A 22,665-nucleotide genomic window follows, 5' to 3' on the forward strand; every position below is an offset into this window, starting at 1 on the left:
CTGGAAATGAATGACTTTCAGAGTCGTCTCCGCTATTTGTGGAGGAGGCGGCGGAGAGGAGGGCACGAGATTACAACAGTGACTCTGTAGAGACTTATTATCCTGAGTGGCGTGAAAGCATTTGTTGACCAGGAGACAAGTTGTGGCAGAGCACAGGAAGAGTGTGAGGTCTCTTCCAGATGGGGCCGCGATGCGCGCTGGGAACTGCGACCTCTTCCCCTTTCCACGGTCTTTAGCGGCCTCGGACATGCAGCGCTGTAGCCTCAGTTAACAAAATGATGAAAAAAAGATCATTTTGTTATTACCCCCCCATCCCTCCATGGCTGTGCGCTGTATGTAAAGTATTATTTTTGTTAGGTTAGAACCACATGTTTTATTTCATTTAATACGTCTCTGTGTGTGGACTAGACTACCACAAATTAGCGAATTGTCGTGACAAGGAGTGAAAAGGATGCCAAGGTTTCTAAATCTTTACAAATTAAAATCTGAAAAGTGTGGCGTGCTTCAGCTCAGCTGACTGACCGTGTCTTGCAGTTGAGATAGCCATTTGGAAAATTTCCATCTAGGCTGAGATGAAATCACACAGTGGACTCTAAATACAAAAAAATATGAGCTCCTAACTCACATAATTGATTTTAAACCTCAGTCTGGTGTCTGGTGTCTTTCTGCACAAAGTTTTGATGCCCCCTCCCCCCACACCCACCCATACACGGGCCATTCTCAGGTGTTTCCAAAAAAAACATGAACGCTAGGCTAGTTAGTCTCGCCTCTTATTGCTGCCTTTCACTGCCAATCCCACACAGATAAGCATCCGACAGATGAAGGTTATGAAATGAATGGTTGATGGAAATAAATACATGCCACACTTTCCAGATTTCTATTCGCAGAAAATGTTGAAAACCATTCACCATTTCAATCCAATTCTTAATAATGTGCACGTTGGTCTAACGTTACACACACACACACATACATACACACACACACACACACACACACATATGTGTGTATATATAAAGCCCCGTTAATTGCACTGAAACGTTTTGGTTGCGTTGTGACAAAATGTGGGGAAAAAACCAAACAGGTGTGAATACTTTTGCGAGGTACAGCACATTAATAACCAACATCGCAGGAGGGCGAGAACCAGCATGCCCGTGAAGCTGCGTGACACCCATGTGAAATTCACAATTAATTAAATCAGCGGCTGACCCGCTGTGTCATCGCTGTCCCTCGTCAACGCTGCTTCTCGGGTTGGCCTCTGGACAGAGGTCGGGGTGGAGGGATCAAAACGGAAAGCGCCACAGACATGTGGTAAGGGCATCACTCCCTGCAGACTCATCACACCTCTGCAGAAACGGACTAAGACGACAAAATGGTACAAGTGGTTTGGTTATCAGAGAAACAGCTGAAGTAATGTTTTCTAACAGTTATTTCTTTTATTTCATCACATTCTTTTTATTAACATACCAGAGCCCATGGGAACACTAGAGAATTACTGATTTCAACCACTTAACAAAACCTTAGTGCTTAGATATGTTAGATGTTTTTACTCTATACACAATAAATTCCAGTAAAGTTTTCAATTCCTCCAACATATTAGTCAATCTTCCTCATCTCCCTCCACTGGCAGGATGTGACTCACTGTCGAGAAACTTTTATAACTGTGGCTATTAATCACCATGAGAACTAATGAAGCCACACTTTAAAATAACGATCAGCCTAAAAGGATGCCACAAGCCACAACTCGGTAAGTGGATTTTGAACAATCCCATGATTTTAAAAGCAATTAGCGTCTCAATTTTCCATTTATTTTTGTAGTGCCAACTCACAAACAAAAGTCTTCCCAAGGCACTTTGCAAGACAAACAATTCAGATCCAATTAAGCGCAACTCCATTTGGGCGAAAAGCAACTTAAACTGATGCATGTTGTCACAACCCAACCGTATAGTCAGATTCATACAGCCCAACTTAATGCTGTTCATTAAAATGTATCATTTAATACCAACTCGTCCATCTTAGGAAGTCCAGCCGATGACTTTGTGGCAATCGCTCTTTCTGAGCAAGCATGTGGTGACAGTGGAGAGAAACATCTCCCTTTTAGCAGGAAGAAACTTCAACTAGAACCAGATTTATGGAGGTTGAGATTACACCAAGCAGTCAGAGATATGATGTATATATATATATATATATATATATATATATATATATATCACATCACATCAGAAGTTTAGGATAATTGAAATTAATATCTAAAACAAATAAAGCTCTGGAATGCATTTGTGTCAATATCAGGCCATGAAGTATAATGTAGTTTTTGCTTTTTTTCTAAATTGTATGTAAATATCTTATTTTAACATTTCAGACAATGACAGACCATAAGTTAGAGACGGTGGCATCCTAAAACAATATTCCACTTTACGTTATTGTGCTTTCTAAGGTTTTTCAAACCCTTTGCATCAAACGCTTCAAGCATGCTGCAGGGATTCGCTCCCCGATGATCGCTTTAAAACAGCATAACTTTCACTAATAAATCACTAGCTCCGATTCCAGCAGCTGTCATTTTGTCCCCACCTGAACTCAAGTGAAGCAGCAAAACCAGCAATCATTCCATTGTGAAACCTTGAAAACAGTCGGCCTCCAAGAGCACAAGCTTAATAACTTATGAGCAGCTCGCTCGTTCGCTCGTCGCCGGCCTGCGAAAAGCGCTGCCACCCACTCTCTGTTACGTCTTCTGTAACTGTTGGGAAGAAGCAGATAAACAAGAATGTCCTCAGACCGCAAGACAAAATGATGTGCCTGTTGCAGTGGAAATCAAATCGCACTTCAGGAAGAAGCACCTTGAGGTCGAGGCGCGTTCAAACCATTGTCTCTGAAGGAAAAAAAAAACAAAAAAACAGCGCCAGCATCTTATTTTGCACGTGTGAGACAGACTAATTATTCTTAGGTATGCTTCCCATTTGAAAATTTTATTCAACACAAAGGGACACAAACATGGCAATACATTTCTACATTTCCAGTACAATATCAACTTACAAAGAGATCACAACTAGTTTCTGATAGCAGACGAATTCTGGCTACATGGGGAAGAAAATAAACTGGGTGAAGAGTGGGTTAATAATGTGAATTTGGAAAGACAGATCGCATAAAAAAGCGATTATCAGAGTACAGAGTGACGATAGAATAACCTGTACACTCTCGAAGGAAGAGCTGGTGATGTCAAGTTGTTTTATTGCCTCCGATTTGAATTTTTTTTTTGTTAAAATAAATAATTTATCTGGTCTAATTGCTAAAACAGCAGCAGTTTATGTATTTAATAACTCAATTACTCCTAATTTTAGGTGTTTTAAATTTAACCTTCCAGAAATCTGTAGAAGACGAACCCAGTTACATCGTATCCTGGTTGAAATGAAAACACCTGTCGCTGCGCATCGCGTGCTGGTTCCCCTAGTGATGCTCCGTCCTGGCAGCATCCAAACACGCAACCAGGGCTCCTAAAATTTGAGATTACATTAAAGAAAGAGTACAGGCTTTGTTAGAAGGTGCAGAAAAAGGTGGTGTTGGTCATGGCGTGAACAGCTTTAGATCCACCAACAACTCTGACAGATAACCAACCACAGCACAGCTGAGAAACACTCTAGCATGCCAGTCAAACGGCCACGTCCCTTATTTCTCCAGCGTCCTTCCTACTCCTCTCCGTCTCCCAGGAACTTCCTCTTTGCAACCAGTCCAGCCTCTTCTTCAGCGCCTTCTTTTTCTTCTTCTTCCTCTTCTTCTTCTTCTTCTTCGGGGGTTCCTTTTTCCTTCTCGCCCTCCATCCCGTCTCCCTCCTCCAGCTCCTCCTGGTCCATGTCAAGTTCTTCGAAGGATGAGCCGCTGCCCACAGAGTCGTTTGAACCTCTGTCGCTGTGCTCCCTGTGCTTATTGTCTTCGTTTGAGTCCATTATGTCTCTGAGGGGCAGAGAGGAGGCCAGAGAGGCAGCGGTGGAAGCTGCCAGAGAAGTCTCCCTGCTGTCCCAAGGCACGCCGCCGCTTACTGAGCTCACGTCGCTGTGGGAATCCGCACCTGCAGCAATTAAAAAAATTTAAGAGGGATTCAATTGGGACTGTGTCAAAAAGTCATGTGCAAATCTGATAAAAACTTAAACGAGACGTGGCAAAGCAGGACAATTTCAGGCTTTGTGAACCAGCAAATGTGTGCCAATTTATCAAGTAGATGCTGTGATAAGTTAAATATGGACCTTGGGCCAAAGATAGCATGTCAACAATTTATTAGAATACCAATGTGAGTGTCTGTTACCATGATATTTGGACTGGATGATTTACATCTGACTAAAACCACACCTACAGCAGGAAGGTGATTCTGTACATATATTAAATGAATCCATACAATGTCATCATTCATGTATTTTATAAATAATGGTGTTGGAAAAGTAAAGCCACGTAGGAAGAGTTTTACAAGGGCATTCATGTTCCTTGAATATGTTTTACATTTTGTCTTGTTATGAAAAAAATGTTACCTATATTGTATTTTATGAGAGATTAACACAACAGCAGCGCATAACCTTTAAGGGGATGGAAAAGAATACATAGTTTTTGAAACAGAAATCTACAAAAGTGTGGAGTGCATTTGTATTTGCATTACACCAATGCTCTGAAGTCTAGCTTAACTAATCCTCTTCAGCAGTCACCTGTCACCTAACAATGTGTGTAATTGAATTCCAATATGTGTAATTCAATTACACACAGACGTTGGCGACATTCAGTTGGCAAACAGCATCATGAAGACGAAGGAACACAGCAGACGGGTCAGGAACAAAAAAGCTGTGGAGAAGTCTGGACATCTCATCGGTCATCCAAAAGTGAGACACACTCCACTGTAAGTAAAGAAAAGGCTGTCCACCTAAAGCGAATAGGCAGGGAAGAAGTAAACTAGTCAGAGAAACAGCCAAAAGGCCCACGGTAACCCTGGAGGAGCTGCAGAGACCCACAACTCAGGTGAGGGAACAATATGGCCAAAGGAAAATTAATAGTACTTGACAAGTCTGACCTTGATTAAAGAAGGTCTCTGTGAAAATAGCTTTTTGAGTTCCTGTAAACAGTTTGCTACGAGGCATACAGGGCATACAAAATAACATAAATAAAAAAGGAGCTACAAAACAATGTGTGGCAAAAAGTAAGCTGCAACAGCATGCGGTTTAATTAAATCCCTTTCAGAATCCGTGACACGCTCTGAAAATCCATGTCTACAAATTGTTCCAGTTTAACAAAAACGAGCTTGAGCAAATTTTGCAAGAAAAGTTGACAAACATTTAAGTCGTTAGATGTACAAAGTTGGTGGAGACAAAACTCAAGAGTCCCGGAGCCGACTCATTGATGACAGAAAGAATATGTCACACTTTGAAGAAAAAGGATCATTTTACTTTCACTTCACATTTGCACGCATTTTAATAGTGTATCAAACAAATTCCCAACTCATTACACTGAAATGTGTAGTCGTTACAGGACAATATGAAATGATTCAAGAGGTATAGTTTTTTTTTACAATACATTGTAGAGCAAAGAAATGTGACTGATTAGTTGAGTTCAAATAAAACAGACGATAATATTTAAAGGAAAAAAATCTATTTCTTGTAAAGCGCCCCAGATGACTCATCAACATGTGTTTTACACTTTTCAACCTTATTGTGCATTGCACTCTCAGCAGCTGGCTGCCGCTAGGCTAGTCTTCTGCAATGTTACTTATCTGTAATCATAGAGTGCATCCATTTGCTTAATAGATGGAGATTTCCTCGCCGACATGATCAGTGTGCTAATGCTTTCCGTCTAAGACTATATTTTTCTAGCCTTTGATCTACGTTTCACTGTGAGCCAATCGTCATTCATTACCCCAAGCTAAGGGTCCTTTTTCATTTTCATCTAAGCGATTGGTCCAGATTGTTGTTGCTGGAATGTGCACAGCTGGAAAACTGCAAAAAAAAATAAAAATAAGTTGACAGAATGACGAATTAAACGGAAGTTAGAAATAAATTGCGTCCAACAAATCCACGGCCTGGAGAGAGATGGACGGAGCAAAGCTGGCAAATGAAAAACATGAGGACTTCCTAACATTGCAAATGAAAGCAGAGTAGGTGTCAGCTCTGGGAAATGTAAGGAGCACATCATACCTGCCACCTACACAACAAATATCACTGAGCGATCGCACCTCCGGCGGTCTCTTTGAGTAGAGAGACGGGTGGAAGAAAAGAGTGAAGACGGCCAGAAAAAAGCCAAGTTTCCAATCACTGTAATACATATCTGGTCAAGCTGATAATATATGGTTTTCAATTAATTTTGTTGTAGCTAGGTGCATCATTGTTTTAAGGCGTCATGCTCTCATCCATGCCTGGCGTGTTTTGCCAGTAAAGCGGCCTTGACGCTAAACGCGTTTGACAGATAAATCCTGACTTGACTTTGCTCTCCCACCGGACGCCATGCTCATCCCCCTTTCTTTCTGCCTTTGCACTCCCAATAAGCATCGGGCGAACGTCCGCGTGGGCTGGCACTGAAATGCGTCATTAGGGACAGAAACACAATAAACATGGAGTCTCAGAGATGCTCCCTAAGGTCAGCCATTTCTTTTTATTTTATTTTATTTTTTTGAATCTCCACCAATTATCACGTCCAAGCAGATGCGATCCTGCTTCCAGTGTACATGTGAACTTCATATAAGTTATTTATAATATCTGATGATTGGGTTGCAAGTCCAGACAAAACCTACAAGACGGGTTCTGGGGGGAAAAGGAAATTGTTTTGGTTGTGGTCCTGGGTTGAACTGCATGTGGATGGGTCATGTTTTGATTCCAGTAACATGGAAACTCCACTGAGACTCATTTCATATGATAAGTAACACTGAACTGTAAGGAATTGTACAGGTCTTTTTGGGCTAATTTCTTCTGAGCAGCACCTTCGAGGAAGAGGCTTGGCATGCCGGACAACTTTCACACTTTCAAAACCAGCATGCAAGCCTTAAAATTTGTGTAGCAGTAGAAGCCAGTGGAAGTCTTTTGGAAAACATTTGCCTAAATGAATTACTAAATTGGACCCATCGGGATTATTAGCAGCGGATCAAGGTCTTGTTCTTCAAACTGCTGAAACAGAGAAGGATTTTATTTTTTTAAGGAGGTAATTAGTTACAGAAACAGCTGAGACACGGTGAAAGAGTTTGCAGAATTGGAACGGATGGTGAGACAAGTGCGACATGAAATGTATAAACAGAAATTAGGAAGCGCTAAATGAGATGGATCATCTTGTTTATGAACACCGACCTAGTGGCAGGAGCGTTTGGGGATCCTCAATTAGGGATTTCTGGGTAAAACACCATTTGTCTAAATCTGCTAATGTGTCCTATGAGGTCTACCTGGCAGCCTGGCAATAAACTAATTATGAAGAAAGCGATGAATTGCTTATTGTTAAAGGTTTTAAAAGGTGATTTTTTTATTTTTATTTTTTTTAAACCACCACCATTTTCCATCACACCACAACCGTGGTTTAAAGTTATTTTAATGAGATACTAGAGAAAATGTTAGGGTGACTGCAGTTTTCTTTTTTTACAACGGTATGGAGCAAAAAGTAACAGAATACTGCCCCATCCTGCACCTGTTGCTGCTCGGTCAGCTGGCTGAAAAAAATGACTCCCACACTTTTGCCTATTTTACAGTCTCTCCAGTTTTTCTTTGTCCAGTTTATCTTTGTCGTAACATCATCATATTGCAATATTTTTACTCAAGAATGAAAAACCCAGTCACATAAAAAAAAGTTTGGAAAAGTTTTAATCCAGCACATAAAGTGAAACTAACTCATGTTGTGCAAAATTTCTTTTTTTAACATCACTTATTTGCTCCTCCGGGTCCAAGAACCTTTATTTATACCCGTAGGGAAATTTGTTCTACAGCAAGAAACCGCATGGAGCTCACCACCCAACTACATAACAATCCCACCATATCAAGAAAAATGTGACAAGTAATAATCATATTTTAAAGAAACAAATGTAGAGTCGATGCTGGTGTCATCCAGAATGTAAACCTGTGAAGTTTCACTTAAATATTCTGCAAACTGAATGTGAGACAAGTCATTTCTAACATCTAAATTCAAGCACTTTCAATTCCCAGGCGCTGGAACATGTCATCTTAGAAAAGTCCTAAAGCAATGAAATAGATTACATACGTTTGGGAACTGAGCTTTGGGTCAGGAAAATACTTTTGTTTTAATAAAATGAGTTACTTAAACAAATCTTTGTCATGATTTTAGCAGTTAAAATCCCAGAATGACCCAAAAAATTTAATCAAAAGCAACATGGGGAGCAAAGAATCATCATCCATCACATGTAGGTGATGGATTATGGATGAAATTATGTATATTTAACCACAAATATCTGTGTAACTTCAGTGGGAGCTTTAAAACAACTGGAAGGGATTGCAGAATCGTTCGAGTAACAACAGCAGTTTTAACAGAGTTCTGCATATTTTTACATCCCATTTTCACCACATTTAAAAAAAAAAAAGAAAATTCAAACAATTACCTCAACCAAAACAGATACAGATGATTTTTTTGACAAAGTTTTCACCATATATTAAGACAACTGCTTGTCCATCAGCAGCGAAGACGATGAGCAGGAAATTCAATCAATTCTGGACTCACTGGGGAAGCTGCAGTAAACCAGTAAGGTTCCTACTGGAGCTGATGCAGCCATGCTTCTGACATGATCGCATCAATTCCCCACAGCTGCTGGGCAATGCTGAACCCATTGATCTCATCAGAGAAGAAGCAGATATAGGCTACTTATGCTAATTACTACAATTTACACATGGACAGTGAATCTGTATGCTCCTAATTAAAATATTTCATGAAAGTTTTCTGAAGATTTCCTTTTGTGCCTTTATTGGTGGTTTTGCTGAAAGTTAATTTTTTTTTCCCCCCACATAGCATTACCGCAAATATACAAAACGTTTTAATTAAATCCCACATCTCTGTTTTTAAAGTTTTGGTTTGTTCTTTAGCCTTTAGCTGTGCCAAGCAGCTAAAGGTTTGTCCATTTGATCAGAGGAGCATAATTTAACTGGCTAAAAGTTAAATTACACCCACTTCAGATTTTGCTAATTGCTTTGGCCGGAGTGAACAGAAGGTCACCATATTTGCAGGCACATTTTTCAAGGTAAATATTTCAAGTAAAGAAAAAACATTTTTTGGTGGCCTTAGGATCGCATCTCTGCTTTTTGCGGATGATGTGGTCCTGTTGGCTTCATCGGAACGTGATCTGCAGCTCTCACTGGAGCGGTTCGCAGCCGAGTGTGAAGCGGCCGGGATGAGGCTCAGTGCCTCCAAATCCGAGGCCATGGTCTTGAGCCGGAAAAGGGTAGAGTGCCTTCTCCGGGTCAGGGGGGTCGTCCTGCCTCAAGTGGAGGAGTTTAAGTATCTGGGGATCTTGTTCACGAATGAGGGAAGAAGGGAGCGGGAGATCGACAGGCGGATTGGGGCAGCGTCTACTGTGAAGCGGGCGCTGTACCGGTCCGTCGTGGTGAAGAGAGAGCTGAGCCAAAAAGCGAAGCTCTCGATTTACCGGTCGATCTACGTTCCCACCCTCATCTATGGTCATGAGCTTTGGGTCATGACCGAAAGAACGAGATCACGGGTACAAGCGGCCGAAATGAGTTTCCTCTGCAGGGTGGCTGGGCTCTCCCTTAGAGATGGGGTGAGAAGCTCGGTCATCCGGGAGGGACTCAGAGTAGAGCCGCTGCTCCTCCACGTCGAGAGGAGCCAGTTGAGGTGGCTCGGGCATCTGGTAAGGATGCCTCCTGGACGCCTCCCTGGTGAGGTGTTCCGGGCACGTCCCACCGGGAGGAGGCCTCGGGGAAGACCCAGGACACGCTGGAGGGATTACGTCTCTCGGCTGGCCTGGGAACGCCTTGGGATTCCCCCGGAGGAGCTGGAAGAAGTGGCTGGGGAGAGGGAAGTCTGGGCCTCTCTTCTGAAACTGCTGCCCCCGCAACCCGACCCCGGATAAGCGGAAGAAAATGGATGGATGGATGGATGGATATATTTCTTAGGTATTGTGCTGCTGCAGTCAAATAAAGATAAAAATCTGCAGACTCAGAAGTATGCTTCTGCTGCATGTCAAATTATGCAAACCATAGACACTCATTAAGAAATATGAGGGGGGGAAATGCTCTAATAGTGAAAAACTATTTAAGTTTTATTGTTAGAAAATCCTCAACAAGACACCCCTTAACATCTAAAACATCTTAACAATATATATCATTGCTAAAACTCCACCTAACATATAATAGCCCCTTATCAAATCACATTACTTTATTTCCCTACATTAATCTCAGGAATTCACGTTAGCTCATGTAACCTTTCAAAAAGGATAAACCAGGATTTTTCTGTCATATCATGCCTGCTTGAACACTGAACAGAACGAAAAGTTTTTTAATTTTTATTCTATCTTGATAAAGCTGGATGCACCAGCAGCATCTGTATAGTCTTGCCGTCGATTCTGGCTCTCCTCTGAGAAACCGCTGCTCTATTATTTTCCCGAAAATGTCGCTCTTGGTTACTGTGTGTATTTTTATGCACAGAACTCTCAGAGCCTATGGACTAGAACAGAATTTACTCACACTGAAACAAATTGTTCTGTCGTTAGAACAAAAACAGGCAAAGGGGTGAAAGGCGGGGCCAAAACCGTTTCCACTGTCCCTTCCAGGAATCCAGTACGGCGCCCTGGAAAGCCACCGGAAAATCTCACTGGACCAGAAGGTTACCTCTGGTCTGAGGTGGTCTTACAGTGAAACACACGGCGCTTAAGAATGAGGTTTTAAGAAAAACAATTTATTTCAGACGATACAGGATTTATTTGCTTTGTTCAGTATTTGAGTGGAAACTTCAAAGGGTGATAAACAGCCTGCGCTGTGATAAAGAGGTAATAAAAAACACTATTAACTGCAAAGCTGGACACAAATGGGTCTGGCAGTGTAAAAGCGTAAAAGCAGCTATTGTGTTAAATAGTACCTCATACACAGTTATATCCAATTCTATTAGATATACAGAATTTAATATTCTGTACAGCTGCATATACAAGGCTACATAGCTGTGAATGAGAAACTGTAAAAATGAAAAAGCGTCAAAGGACTTATAAACCACGTAATTACCAGAGAGGCAAAGAGCAAAAAGTCCCCAGTCGGGGTCCCATTGCTTTGATAAAGTTTGTATATTTTTTATAGACACTATTGTTGTTTCTGTTCCCACTAAAACTTCTTCAGTTCCTCGTCTGCAAACAGAACTTTCAGAAAAAGTTGCTCTCCCGCTTTCATAAAGTCAGCGCCTTGATTTCGAAAGCATCGCCATCAAAGATGTTGTGCTAAGCTGCTCTCTTTTGCTTTCCTGGTGTCTGTCCCACACACACACAGACACGCACACACACACACACACACAGTGTATGCATGTGCATGTGTGTGTGTGTGTGTGACCTGCGTGTGTGTGACCTGCAGGTGAGCGGAGACACGCAGAGCGGGGAGCTGCAGTGGGCAGCACACAGAGTTTCACTGCTTCTGAATTATTGTTGAAAACCCCGAAAATAATGTTCACGGCCGGCAATGCTACTTTGCAAGTCGTGTTTTTGAAGGCCGAGGCTTTAACTTTTAAAAACCGCTGATGTAAAACAGCATCCGCATAACAACCTGACTGGAGGTTAAGCTTAGGCCATGTGAAATGGGATCATTTTGATGTTACAGTGTTTTCATTGAGATTTTACAGCCTTAACAATAGGTCTACATAACTGTAGCAAATCCTTTGATTGTAATAGTGATGTTGAGGATATTAGCTCTGATAAATCCACCCACCATCCTTCTCAACTTTAAATAAAACACCTCCAACTCTCTGGGACCTTCAGCGCCTTGAGCACTGTTGCCTTTGGTCAGGCGCAGACTTGCTAGATGAAGACTTCATCCAAGAGTCCAATACAACACTGGCATGGTAAGTGTCAATCCCCAACACGTCAAAGAAAACAAACATAAGTTGTCTCTGGGGATATATTGGACTATCTGATACGGCTGCTGAGCAACACTTGCCACTGGGTGAGGCGAGGATTACGTTCCAATTAGCTCATCAGCTGAGGAATGACCCATTTAGATCAACCAGAGAGATCTTTGGCCTCTAGTGACCAAAGACCTCTCTCTATCATTCGCAGTTTTATGTCTAATATGCTCAGGGGCCTCTGACGACTTGCTCGTTTCCTCATCTTGCTTAAAATGGCAACTCTTTCCACTTGGCTTCTTCTTCTACCTGGGTCATCCCACTCCAGAGGACTGATTGAGAAAGCAACCACTAGCGTTTCTGCACAGTGATTATGTACATCTGCTGAAATCACAACTAGAGATGGAAACTGACTAAGAAAGTTGAGTGATATTTACAAAGAATTGCTGAGTTTTAAGTCAATATTTACAAGTTTGGGGTATAAATTTAGGATCAGCACTAAGCAGATGAAATGCAGAAAGTACCTTGGCTTAAAAATTCAAGCCCAAAGGCTACAAAGCTCCTACTGACTCAAAGATAGCATTAGCATGCATGGGCTCAGCAGCTATTGTATAAAATATTGTTTTTGAGCAATACTACATTCACTCTTAATATGCTTGCTCGTTAAGAATACCGACTAAGGAGTTTAAATTTGTGAAATTAAAGAGAACATTAAATAAGATACACATTTTGTCATGTTTATTTTCCATTAGAGTTGAGGAATTATGACGATTTTCACAGTCTTCCACAGAATGTCATAAAATGACATTTGATATAAGGCAGTATAAGAAACAAAAATATGTTTAAAACCACACAAAAAACACAACAAATAAATAAAAGTCTAATACAAGCACATGTTGATATGAGACTGTGGGTCTGAATTATTGTACTATTTTTACCACCTCTACGTAACTCTATTCACCTCTCCATCGACTGTAGAAAAGAAAAGGATCTCCACAGCATGATGCTGCCATCACTATGTTGCAGTGGGTGATGTGTCCCCTCTACATACCCTGAGGAAAACTTCAAATATTGTTTCTTTTTTAACAGTGGCTTTCTTCTCATCTCCCTAACCAGATGTTTGGAAAGCATGACTGATGGTTGTTAAGTCTCAGACCTGAGCTGAGACTTAACAACTGGCGACCTGAACTTTCAGCGTTACCAGGGCGATCTTGACTGAGTCTCTGATTAATGCTCTCCTTCATTAAGCTTATGCGGACTGCCATGTCTTCACAGCTTAAACATCCATATAACTTTCTCCCTGACCAGTCTGTTGTTGTATTCCTTGTTCTTCATCAGGTTGTTTGTTCACTGATGTTCTCTAAAAGCCTCACAGAAATGCTGCAATGTCTGAGATGAAATCTCAGGATAGTCGGTTGTTGGTCTGCTCAGGGTTGAAACAAATGTACACCACACTTTTCAGAAAAAAAAGTAAACCCCTGCTTCTTTCTGTTGATCTATCAAATGAAATCCCAATAAAACACATCCAGGTGTGTTAGCGTGATGCCACAAAATGTGAAAAGGTTCAAAGAGAGTGAATACTTTTGGCTCTGTAAAGATTTGCCGCCAGCTAAATTTGTCTTGAGAATGTTATTTTAACACAGTCGCTGTAGGTGTCACTGCATTGTAGTTGATCCCAACATAATTTTCTTTCTTTTGTAATCTGTACATCGGAAAAATCAATGCTGCCGTGTCATGAGTTTCCAAGTCGAGCGAGACGGCAGCAGAGAGGACACGGCATGCGGAGACGCATAGTTGTAATGACAGAACAATTACACACTCATGTCACCTGCTCTCAGTGATCAGGGGATGAGGGAGAGTCAAAGCAGCATCAGACAAAATGAAAGCTGGCACATTTATCTTCTTCTTTAGCTTCTTAAGAAAACCAGAAACCTGTTTCAGATTGATTTACTTTACTGTGATCATATGGCGTCACAAGCCTGTTTCGGTGTTTTAAAGAGTAAAGTCACTCCACGTCTCGGTGATGGGTGTGTTTGGGTGTTGTCACAAGCTCTGATATACACCTGTGAAAAGTTAAACCACTGGAGGTCAGCAAAAACAAGACTTTCACAGTGAGTTAACTCTCGTTTATCCTTCTACCCATCAGTTTTGAAAATTTCTTCCAGTCACACAGAAAGTGGTATTTTTCTTTGTTTCGTTTCCCCCTGTACAATAACTGACAGTGTCTGGAGATGCGTGACGGTTTACCTGTAATGTCAGTTCCTCTGTCCTCATCAGAGTCCTCGTCTTTCCCGTCTGTTTTGACCTGCTCTGTGAGTTCTGGCACATAGAAGTCCATCTGGCGACACAGAGGAGCCATGTAGTTGATGACATTCGAGTGGAAAGTCTCAATAAATGGGAAGGCACATAGTTTCCTCTCCTAAAAGAAAAAAGAAGAAGAAATCACATGTATGATCCCGTCTCAAAGTTTTCGCACAGATGGTCTCGGTAATTTTATTTAATTTTTTTAAAACCGTTGCGATGAGAACATCTCTGATTTTTAGGGGGGGTTTTATAACTCTGTGTCTGTCTGAGTAAAATGGGAAGTATGATTTCTGAAAAGCGTTGAGGTCTCTAAATGAAACAACTAGAAATGATTGACAGTGCACAGATCATTAGCTCAAAGGAATGCCTCAAATTCACAAACCGAGGCAGAGATACAACCATGAAGTAAGAGAGTTTTATCATTCAGGACGGAACAGAAATCCTCCGTCGTTACCAGATATAACTAACCGACCCTCACGGGTTCCATATTCAATAAGCAGGTAAAGAGGAAACACACACTGCTAGCCCGATGCACATAATTTACTGACCACCAATTTACTGACCATCATGTAAACATGAGAAAAAAAAGTGACATGTAAACAATGTCAAAGAGGAAGACTCCAGCCAAGATACGGAAGACGTAATTAGAAGATGCGCATCACGGTGGGAAGTTTCTAAGGTTATCTCCACATCATTTTCAGCCTTCTGCAGTGAGGAAATTAATTCACAACTGCAAAGCATTCAACTCAATTATTTAAAATGTCCAGGAGTGGGAGACCTAGTAAGTTCAACCAGAGGTCAGACCATGCAGCGCTCAGGGAAAAAAAGAAAAAAGAGCTGCATCTTGAATTGGCTATAAAGCTGTTGTCAAATTGTTTCTGATCTTGTTTCATGCTGGCAAACCAGATATAATGGAATTTTATAAAATGCATTTTACTAAACAGTAAGTCCTCTCACTTTTCTAAGGTATGTGATTTGTTTATCATGGGCCCTTTTTATACAATCTTGACGCGAACTGGTGAAAAATTTACAGTCTGCTATGGTGCAGAGCCAAAATGAGATTCTTTTGCCAGAGAGCCAATCTCATTTCATTCTTATTCCACGTTCAGCGAACGGCTGTTCATTTCAGGCTGAAAGTTCAAATCTCTACAGTCTTCTTCAGCTGTACGGTTTCAATACGGAATCAAAACTAGCCCTACATAATTATTTCATGCCTTTCATAATGTTCAAAAAGTATTACAGAGGAGTGAGCTCTCTGATGAGCCATCAATGGACAGCGGCAAGAGGCAGGACGACCTGAACTGTGATCTGTGACAAAATGACAGATTAGTCTTTGTGGTGGTCAAAGACTGAATGCTAAACAGTGGATTTAATGTTGATTCATTGCTTGAGAGCGCCGCGAGTTTACACCTAGGAAAGGATGTCAAATGTTTTAAGATAAACTTTAGCCTGCCTTTCATCATAAACTGACATTTCTCATTGTAAGTGCATCCTTAAAATGCCATCCTTAAAATGTGTGATATTTTATTCTTTTAACTATGGTTACTGTGAGAACTTATGAGTGGTCATCGTCCTCCTAGGGTTGACACCAGTCGGTATGGTGATCTCAATATCTGGGAAAAAGCAGATTTTAAATCATGCACAACTGAGACCAAGAGAGTCACAGAAAATAGAGTCGAAAGTACATTTTAAGTTAAGGCTCATTTGAATTCAGTTCAATTTATTTATGTAGCACAAATGGCAACATGTTTGCTAACTGCTGCTGCTAGTCTGGAGGAGTTGTGGGGAAGGCGGGTGCTCTGGGAAGTAGACTGCAGATTCAAGGAGCAGCTTTGTGAGGAGGCAAGAGTTTTTGCATTCTGAATGGCTGCTACTGGAAATTCTCATACATGCATGAAAGAGTCAAAGCAAACCTCCTGGTATGCTTTTGATGAGGAGTGAGCGATTGTAACATGACAAAAAGCTCAAAAAATTATTTTAATGCCATCCACCCCCCTTTAAAGATAAACACGATTCAAATCTCAAATGTAACATTTCCTATTTAAACAATGAAAGACCGAAAAGGGAAATTAACTTTTTTTTTGTTCATTTTACAATGTATTCTTTTCAGACTCATCTGCTAAGTGTAGCATAAGATATTTTAAGTCAGGTCATTTTATTTAAGTAAATCTACATACTTCAGCTGTTGCCATGGCTTATATGACAAGCGTGTTTATTCTCAGGAGTTCTGGGGAGAAAAAAAAAAAGGCTAAAAGCCGCCGCACAGCTCAATTTCCTGTGGTTGAGCTGGTCTTGGTGGATTGATAGTTTTTAATCTACTCTTTGCAAAAGATTTTGTAGGACGCGATATGAATCACCTGGTTGCTGCCGAGCCTGAAGCTCTGAGTCTGCCAATGCAAATCAGCACTGATCTCCTTGAACTTGGTTAGATAATGAGCAGGAACCTGAGAGAAAAGCAGCCTGGTGTTCCATCAGCAGACACACACACGCGCACACGCATGCACACACACACGAAAAAAATAGGATACGAGCAAGATTAGAGTTTGCATAACTGACAAGATTTACTTTATTAAAACTGTAACTTGTTATATCAGTGTACGGCATTGTAAAGTTTCATCTGCGTAACATCCATCTCTATGTATAAACCCCTTTAGTGGAGGAACCTGTACATGTTTCATTTAGAGATTTTACTGACGATCACTAATCAATAATTTATGAGACAAGAGACCTCCAGCATTATGTGTAAGAGTCTAATCTCAAGACAAGACAAACTGGAAGGACTGAAGACGAAAGTGAAAAATCAACATGAGACGATCTATGACAATAAAAATAGCTGCAAGAAAGACAGCTACAAAAGATGTAAGAAAAAGAAAAAGCAAAAGCAAAGCTGACAGGTAGAGCTGCACCGATAGCAGTTTTCTGGCCTATTGTCGATTATGCCAATTACAATTTTGACTGACACCGTTTTTTTCTTGTGGGATGATTATTGTTAATGTGGTGGGTGGGTCTGTCAGTCAAACTTCTCTAGCAGCAGAGCAAAAGTGAACAGTGGTTGAGTTTCAGACCTCTCCTGAGGTAAATGAGATCGGTGGATAAGATCAGCTTCACATGCAAGGAACGGCCAATCACTGATCTATAAAAATTAGGGAAATAAGAGACCATAAATCATGAACACCTACTGACTGCACTCCATATAAACCCTGATTTGTGTAGAGAATGTGGAATACACACATTAGTTATCCCAGACTTAACATCAAAATGTAAATCATTGCTGATTGGCCCCCTTGCCATTTAAAATATCCTATATATTTTGTGACTTTCTAAATCAACAAATCAACTCTGAAGAAAGATTGTAAAGCAGCGAAGCTAATATTTAGTTGTTTTAAATTGCTTACAGGAACATTTGTTTGTGTATGGGTGCAATTAATTAACCATACATGGCCAAAAGGGGTAACATGGAGTTAACTAAAAATAATTTAATAAAACTAATGCATTCAGATTTCAACAAATAATAGTGAGCCATCATTTCAATTTTAGTCCTTGGAGCCGAGCTTCTGAAATTGAAACAGGGAATTTAATCTAATACTGTCTTAAAGAAAAAAAACACCCACATGACTTACACATCATCTAAGCTTATCTAGTGGCTTGTGCAAAACCTGGATAAATATGATACAGATCCTGTAAATACATGGATGGGAGAATGTAGCAATACCTCGTTCCCATGTGATTTCTAACAAAAAATATTATTTTGGTGGACATGTTGGTTCCTGTAAAGTTATTAACTTTTTTTTTTTTTAGCATTGCTTAAGGCATTTTATTTAGTGATGCAATGGCTACAGAAAAAGAAATCGTCTTGCATAACCAGGCTAACAACTGAAGTTAAATCTAATCAGAAAGCACCAAATACACCCACCAGAGATGAACACAACATTTAAGCATGACAATCAAGCTCATTTCTTAACTCACAGGGGGTATCTGACAACAGCAGTTTGAAAAAGGAAATGACATTATTCAGAGGACTACTGACAAAGTCATTGGCTGTCAAATGTGTAGTTGAAGAACAAGTCCTTAGACATCAATGTTTGTGAGATTAATAACATTTCTAGCTCTCAGTCAGTGACTTTTAAGGAACAACCTATTTCTGAATACGTTACGACTGACAAGTTCCAACAAGCATTGGCGTGAGTGAAGTGAAGTCTCACGGCCTCAAAATAAGTCACTAATCTGTAAATAACACCAATATGTAATCAATGTTGTCATATCGTTTATCGTTTCTAGGTATTCTTCTGCAAGCAGTCAGAATGTGACTGCATAAAGTTTTTTTAAAGTAAAAAGATGACATTTTCAAACTTTATATCATCTTTTTATCTGATTTCAAGCTGAAATGTTTACTAAATGATGTCCTTCCCTGCAGGTGTTTTGGTTACTAAATCTGTTTTTTCATATATATTATTTCAATGCCACCTTCTTTTGATATCTAAAATGTTGCCCTTTGATGTATTTCAAAGCTTTTAGTGATGCTGCATGAGAAAACTGGGTCATTTCTTATCAGCCCCTCTATTGTTGACATGAAGTTCAAAACTAGATGGTAATTTATACATTCTTGGCAGCAAATATTTTGGTCTTTGTAAACACCAGGCAAACATTTCGCTTACGTTAACAAAACTTCCTTAAGTGATGCTAGTGCTGACATTTTCTCTCCATAGAGAAAAAAATTACAAAAAATAAATAAAAAATAAAGGAAAACTTGCATCTTCACATTTTAACACACACAGATTGGTATGCCATATTGACTTTGTCGAATAGTTACTGTATTATAATCCAAGTTGCTTTCTGCAGAAACAATCAATGTAATGTAATTTAAAATAAAGTTTATGAAAGTCAGTTTATGTGCTTTGTGTTGACCGAGCAGCAAAACGACTGTCGTGAAAACCGGTGCCTTGTTCTATGCTTTGCTTCGTGTAGAGGGTCTGGACCGTTGGCTAATGAAAAGCGATTGTTTGCTGGAGACATGGACTTTGTTGAAGTTTTAAAAGATTGGATCTCATTTTACCTAATCAATAATGTCTGGCTGCGATGTATGTAACGCACCAACTAGAGAAAAGATTACCGGACGTTGTGTGTGTTGTGAACAACATGCTCCACAGCAAAAACTGAAGAGCCTAACCAAACGACATCCTTGTTCACAACTCCTCCATCTGTTCGCCGATTGGCCCGATTTAAATTTAACCTGAGAAATCAAGATCAATAAGTTGCATTGGAAAGAGATGAGAATCAGGAGGAATTGAGGAACACAGTGCCCAAGCTACACCACAATAGCATGTTATAGATACAAGAGTTATCTTTTTGTAAAATTACTCAATCAACCCTTAAGTATAGTTTATCTCCAACTTGGCATTGTATGCTGTTAACAGTTTCTATTTGTTTTGATATTTTGCTGCAAATTGTCATATCATCAAGATCATTCAGGAAATTCACCAGAAATAAAACACACAGGATCTGTTTGTGTAGAGAACAAAGACTAAAGGCAAGATTTCATTGGTGGATCTTGGGCAGATGGAGAAATAAACAGATTTGTGCCATCTAAAGCTCAGACGGCAAACATTGTAGTCATTGCTCACCAATATTCATAGGCATTCACAGTTTCAGAAACATATTTAAGTGTAATACTGTAGTATTGCACCAATATCAATTCAGATTAAAACATATATAAGAACACCACCAGATCTTGTAAGCCAACTTTGTCTCAGCCTTTATGAACCAGGATGTTTAGAGGGATTGCCCAAAACAGATGTTAACACCGCAGATTGTAAATCAAAATCATAATCTGACACATGAAATCCTAAATACAAACAGCTTACAAAATGTGCCTGACGGAGGTGTGGCAGCTCGACCAGTCCTTAATTTTTTCCCTTTAAGTGATTACTAATATTTTTTGTCTGATTGAGTTAAAAGTCCACACAATTGAATTCTAATCAACATTTGAAATCTGTTCATTTTCTGTCATCTAGATTTACTGTAGTCTCACATGCCAGCCGACAAGACAATAAACAATAATGAACAAAAGGACGTGTGGAGCATAGGTTTCATCTCTAGAAGGCAGCAATTCATCTCTTTACTCACTCAGGAAATGACTAAATATCTTGCAGATTATTTCCTTTCATCAATTTCAAAACTCACTACTGGCCTTAAAGACTTAATTATCTGACAAACAACTCTATTTCCTCCCTCTGCCTTTTCCTGGTCTCTGTCTCAACATGTGGTGTGAGAAAACGTGCCATCTTTTCCCTATAGCTCATCATGAAGTCAACACACATCAGCTAAACCTCTCTTTATGCGTGTTTGTGTTTGGGCTGCTGGGACTGAAATGTGCCGTCCTGCAGGACAAGAGAGGCAGATGAGACTTGATGGTCTAAAAACAGGCCAGTGGCTCTTTGGCTGCCGCCTCGAAGCAGACTCAACAGTTATGATCATCATTGTCAACCCCTGCTTTCTCAAGAATTAAATATCATCTTAGGCGAAGACACCAACAAAAAAAAAAAAAGAAAAAGAAAAGAAGAACAAACAAATTGGATCAGCGTAACCAACACAACTTAAAAAGTCTATCACATTTGACAAATTCTTGTATTTTGCCAGATTTTGCAGATTATGATCTGTTTGCGTGAACAGGAGATGAAGAAGAATTTATCTAATTTTGTGAAGATGTTGACATTTTAAACATCTCACAAACACTCAAAGAATCAGCCCCATGAATAACAAACTGCAGTTCTTGGCCGATCCGCTTGCATAATGCTATGGTGCAACTTAAGTTACTTATAAATAATTAGCGCCTTAACAACAGTAAACAGTAGTCAACACAGTATCAGTTTAAAGATGCAGAAGGGATTTCTTGCAGATGGACAAACACTCTGTTGTCAGTTTTTACAGTGTGGTAATTTTCCATGACCTCGCTTCACCATTTTGAAACTCGACGTAGAACGTGCACCGTATAAAATGGTTGATGTGCATCATTTCCACATGTTATGTTTTCTGAAAATGCTCTGATGGCACATTTACAGCAGATAAAATACAACTTACATGTACTACATACAGTTAAAAAACACATTTAAAAAATATTGTCCCTTTAATTAGCAACATCGGTAAGACCTCAAGACCTCCATGGCCATTCAGTTGTTAATTGACTTTAATCTCCAAAACCTAATTTTGAAAAGTGGGGGAAGTTTTGTGTATTCAAAGTCTAGATGATGGATTTCCCATCTAAGCTTTGGGTTTAGACACACATATGAAAGCCTATAAAGATGATAAAACTTTTGTTGATTGCCTCAAATACAATTAAGTTAGTCCTGGGCGATTTCTTTATGAGCAGCAATAAAAACATGACACTTTTATTGATTTAGTTGGAGAATTACAGCTTGTATCTTCCAGGGACAGTAAGAGGTCATGCACAGAGCAATGCCCTGCGGGGTTTGAGAGATTCATTGTATTCAAGGTCAGGGGCACTTCCAACACAGCTGACGCTTGAAAGTGTCTCTTCCAGTTGGTTAAATGATGGCTTCACATCTGGCAGTATTAAAACCACACCATTCATCCAAAAAAAGCTAGTAGGTAGAAGTTTAAGTAGAAAAAGTTTTTTTCTGAACAATTAAATGTATTTGAGCAAAACATGGTCAAATACACATTTCTCAAATTAAATGGATACATTTTACATTGTCCAGTCCGATTATGTGAAACTTTTCAAGTAGGTGATGCTGAATACGTTTGCTATCTGATGACTTGTTGAAACTATATCCTGTGCTAAACTAACTGTCCTAGTTGAAAACGTATTTATTTCGAACATGACAGAAGTATAAAATCACACACATGAACAAGGAATGCAAACGACACATTTTTGTACCACAATAATCTTAACAAGCTCGAAAAGAAGTAGGAAGATGTAAGAAACATATGAACTCCTACCTCATAAAGTCATACCATATTTTCAGATGGACCCTCATTATTAAATCAAATGAAATAATAAAAAAAAAATAAACATAGGTTTATTCATTTTCCATTTTATCTAATTTTTACATATGCCTACATATATACATCCTTAAGATCAAACTTAAGAGTAAATGTTAAGTTTGAAAGCCTTCTCTCATATCTTTGCTAATGGCAGAAAAAAAGCGACTTCCTTCAATAGTGACAGAAACTATGAAAACTTTCAAAGTTGCTGTTTCTTTAGAGTAGTTTCTATGGATGCGAGGTCCCCAGGAGAACCATTAAAGGCCTGTGCCAAATGTGACTGAAGGTAATTTGTGACAGGTAGACCATGATGTCAGATACTGAAGTATGGGAAAATGATAAGGTCACATTTTATAT

The 22,665-nt window shown here is 39.7% G+C and overlaps 1 protein-coding gene across 1 annotated transcript in view; it reads right to left on the reverse strand.

Annotated features, from left to right (window-relative positions):
* Window positions 1-2,945: 2,945 nt before the first annotated feature.
* The window catches only part of tex264a (testis expressed 264, ER-phagy receptor a), a 75,022-nt gene continuing 55,302 nt past the window's right edge, over window positions 2,946-22,665 (reverse strand). The window contains exons 3-4 of the mRNA XM_008409856.2: window positions 14,251-14,422; window positions 2,946-4,060 (exon numbers count right to left, since the gene is read on the reverse strand). Of these exons, the coding sequence (XP_008408078.1) occupies window positions 3,681-4,060; window positions 14,251-14,422 (552 nt within the window). The 3' untranslated portion in view covers window positions 2,946-3,680. The remainder of the gene's footprint in view (window positions 4,061-14,250; window positions 14,423-22,665) is intronic.

This window comes from Poecilia reticulata, linkage group LG5 (genome assembly GCF_000633615.1).
Source record: "Poecilia reticulata strain Guanapo linkage group LG5, Guppy_female_1.0+MT, whole genome shotgun sequence".
Classification (NCBI taxonomy): domain Eukaryota; kingdom Metazoa; phylum Chordata; class Actinopteri; order Cyprinodontiformes; family Poeciliidae; genus Poecilia; species Poecilia reticulata.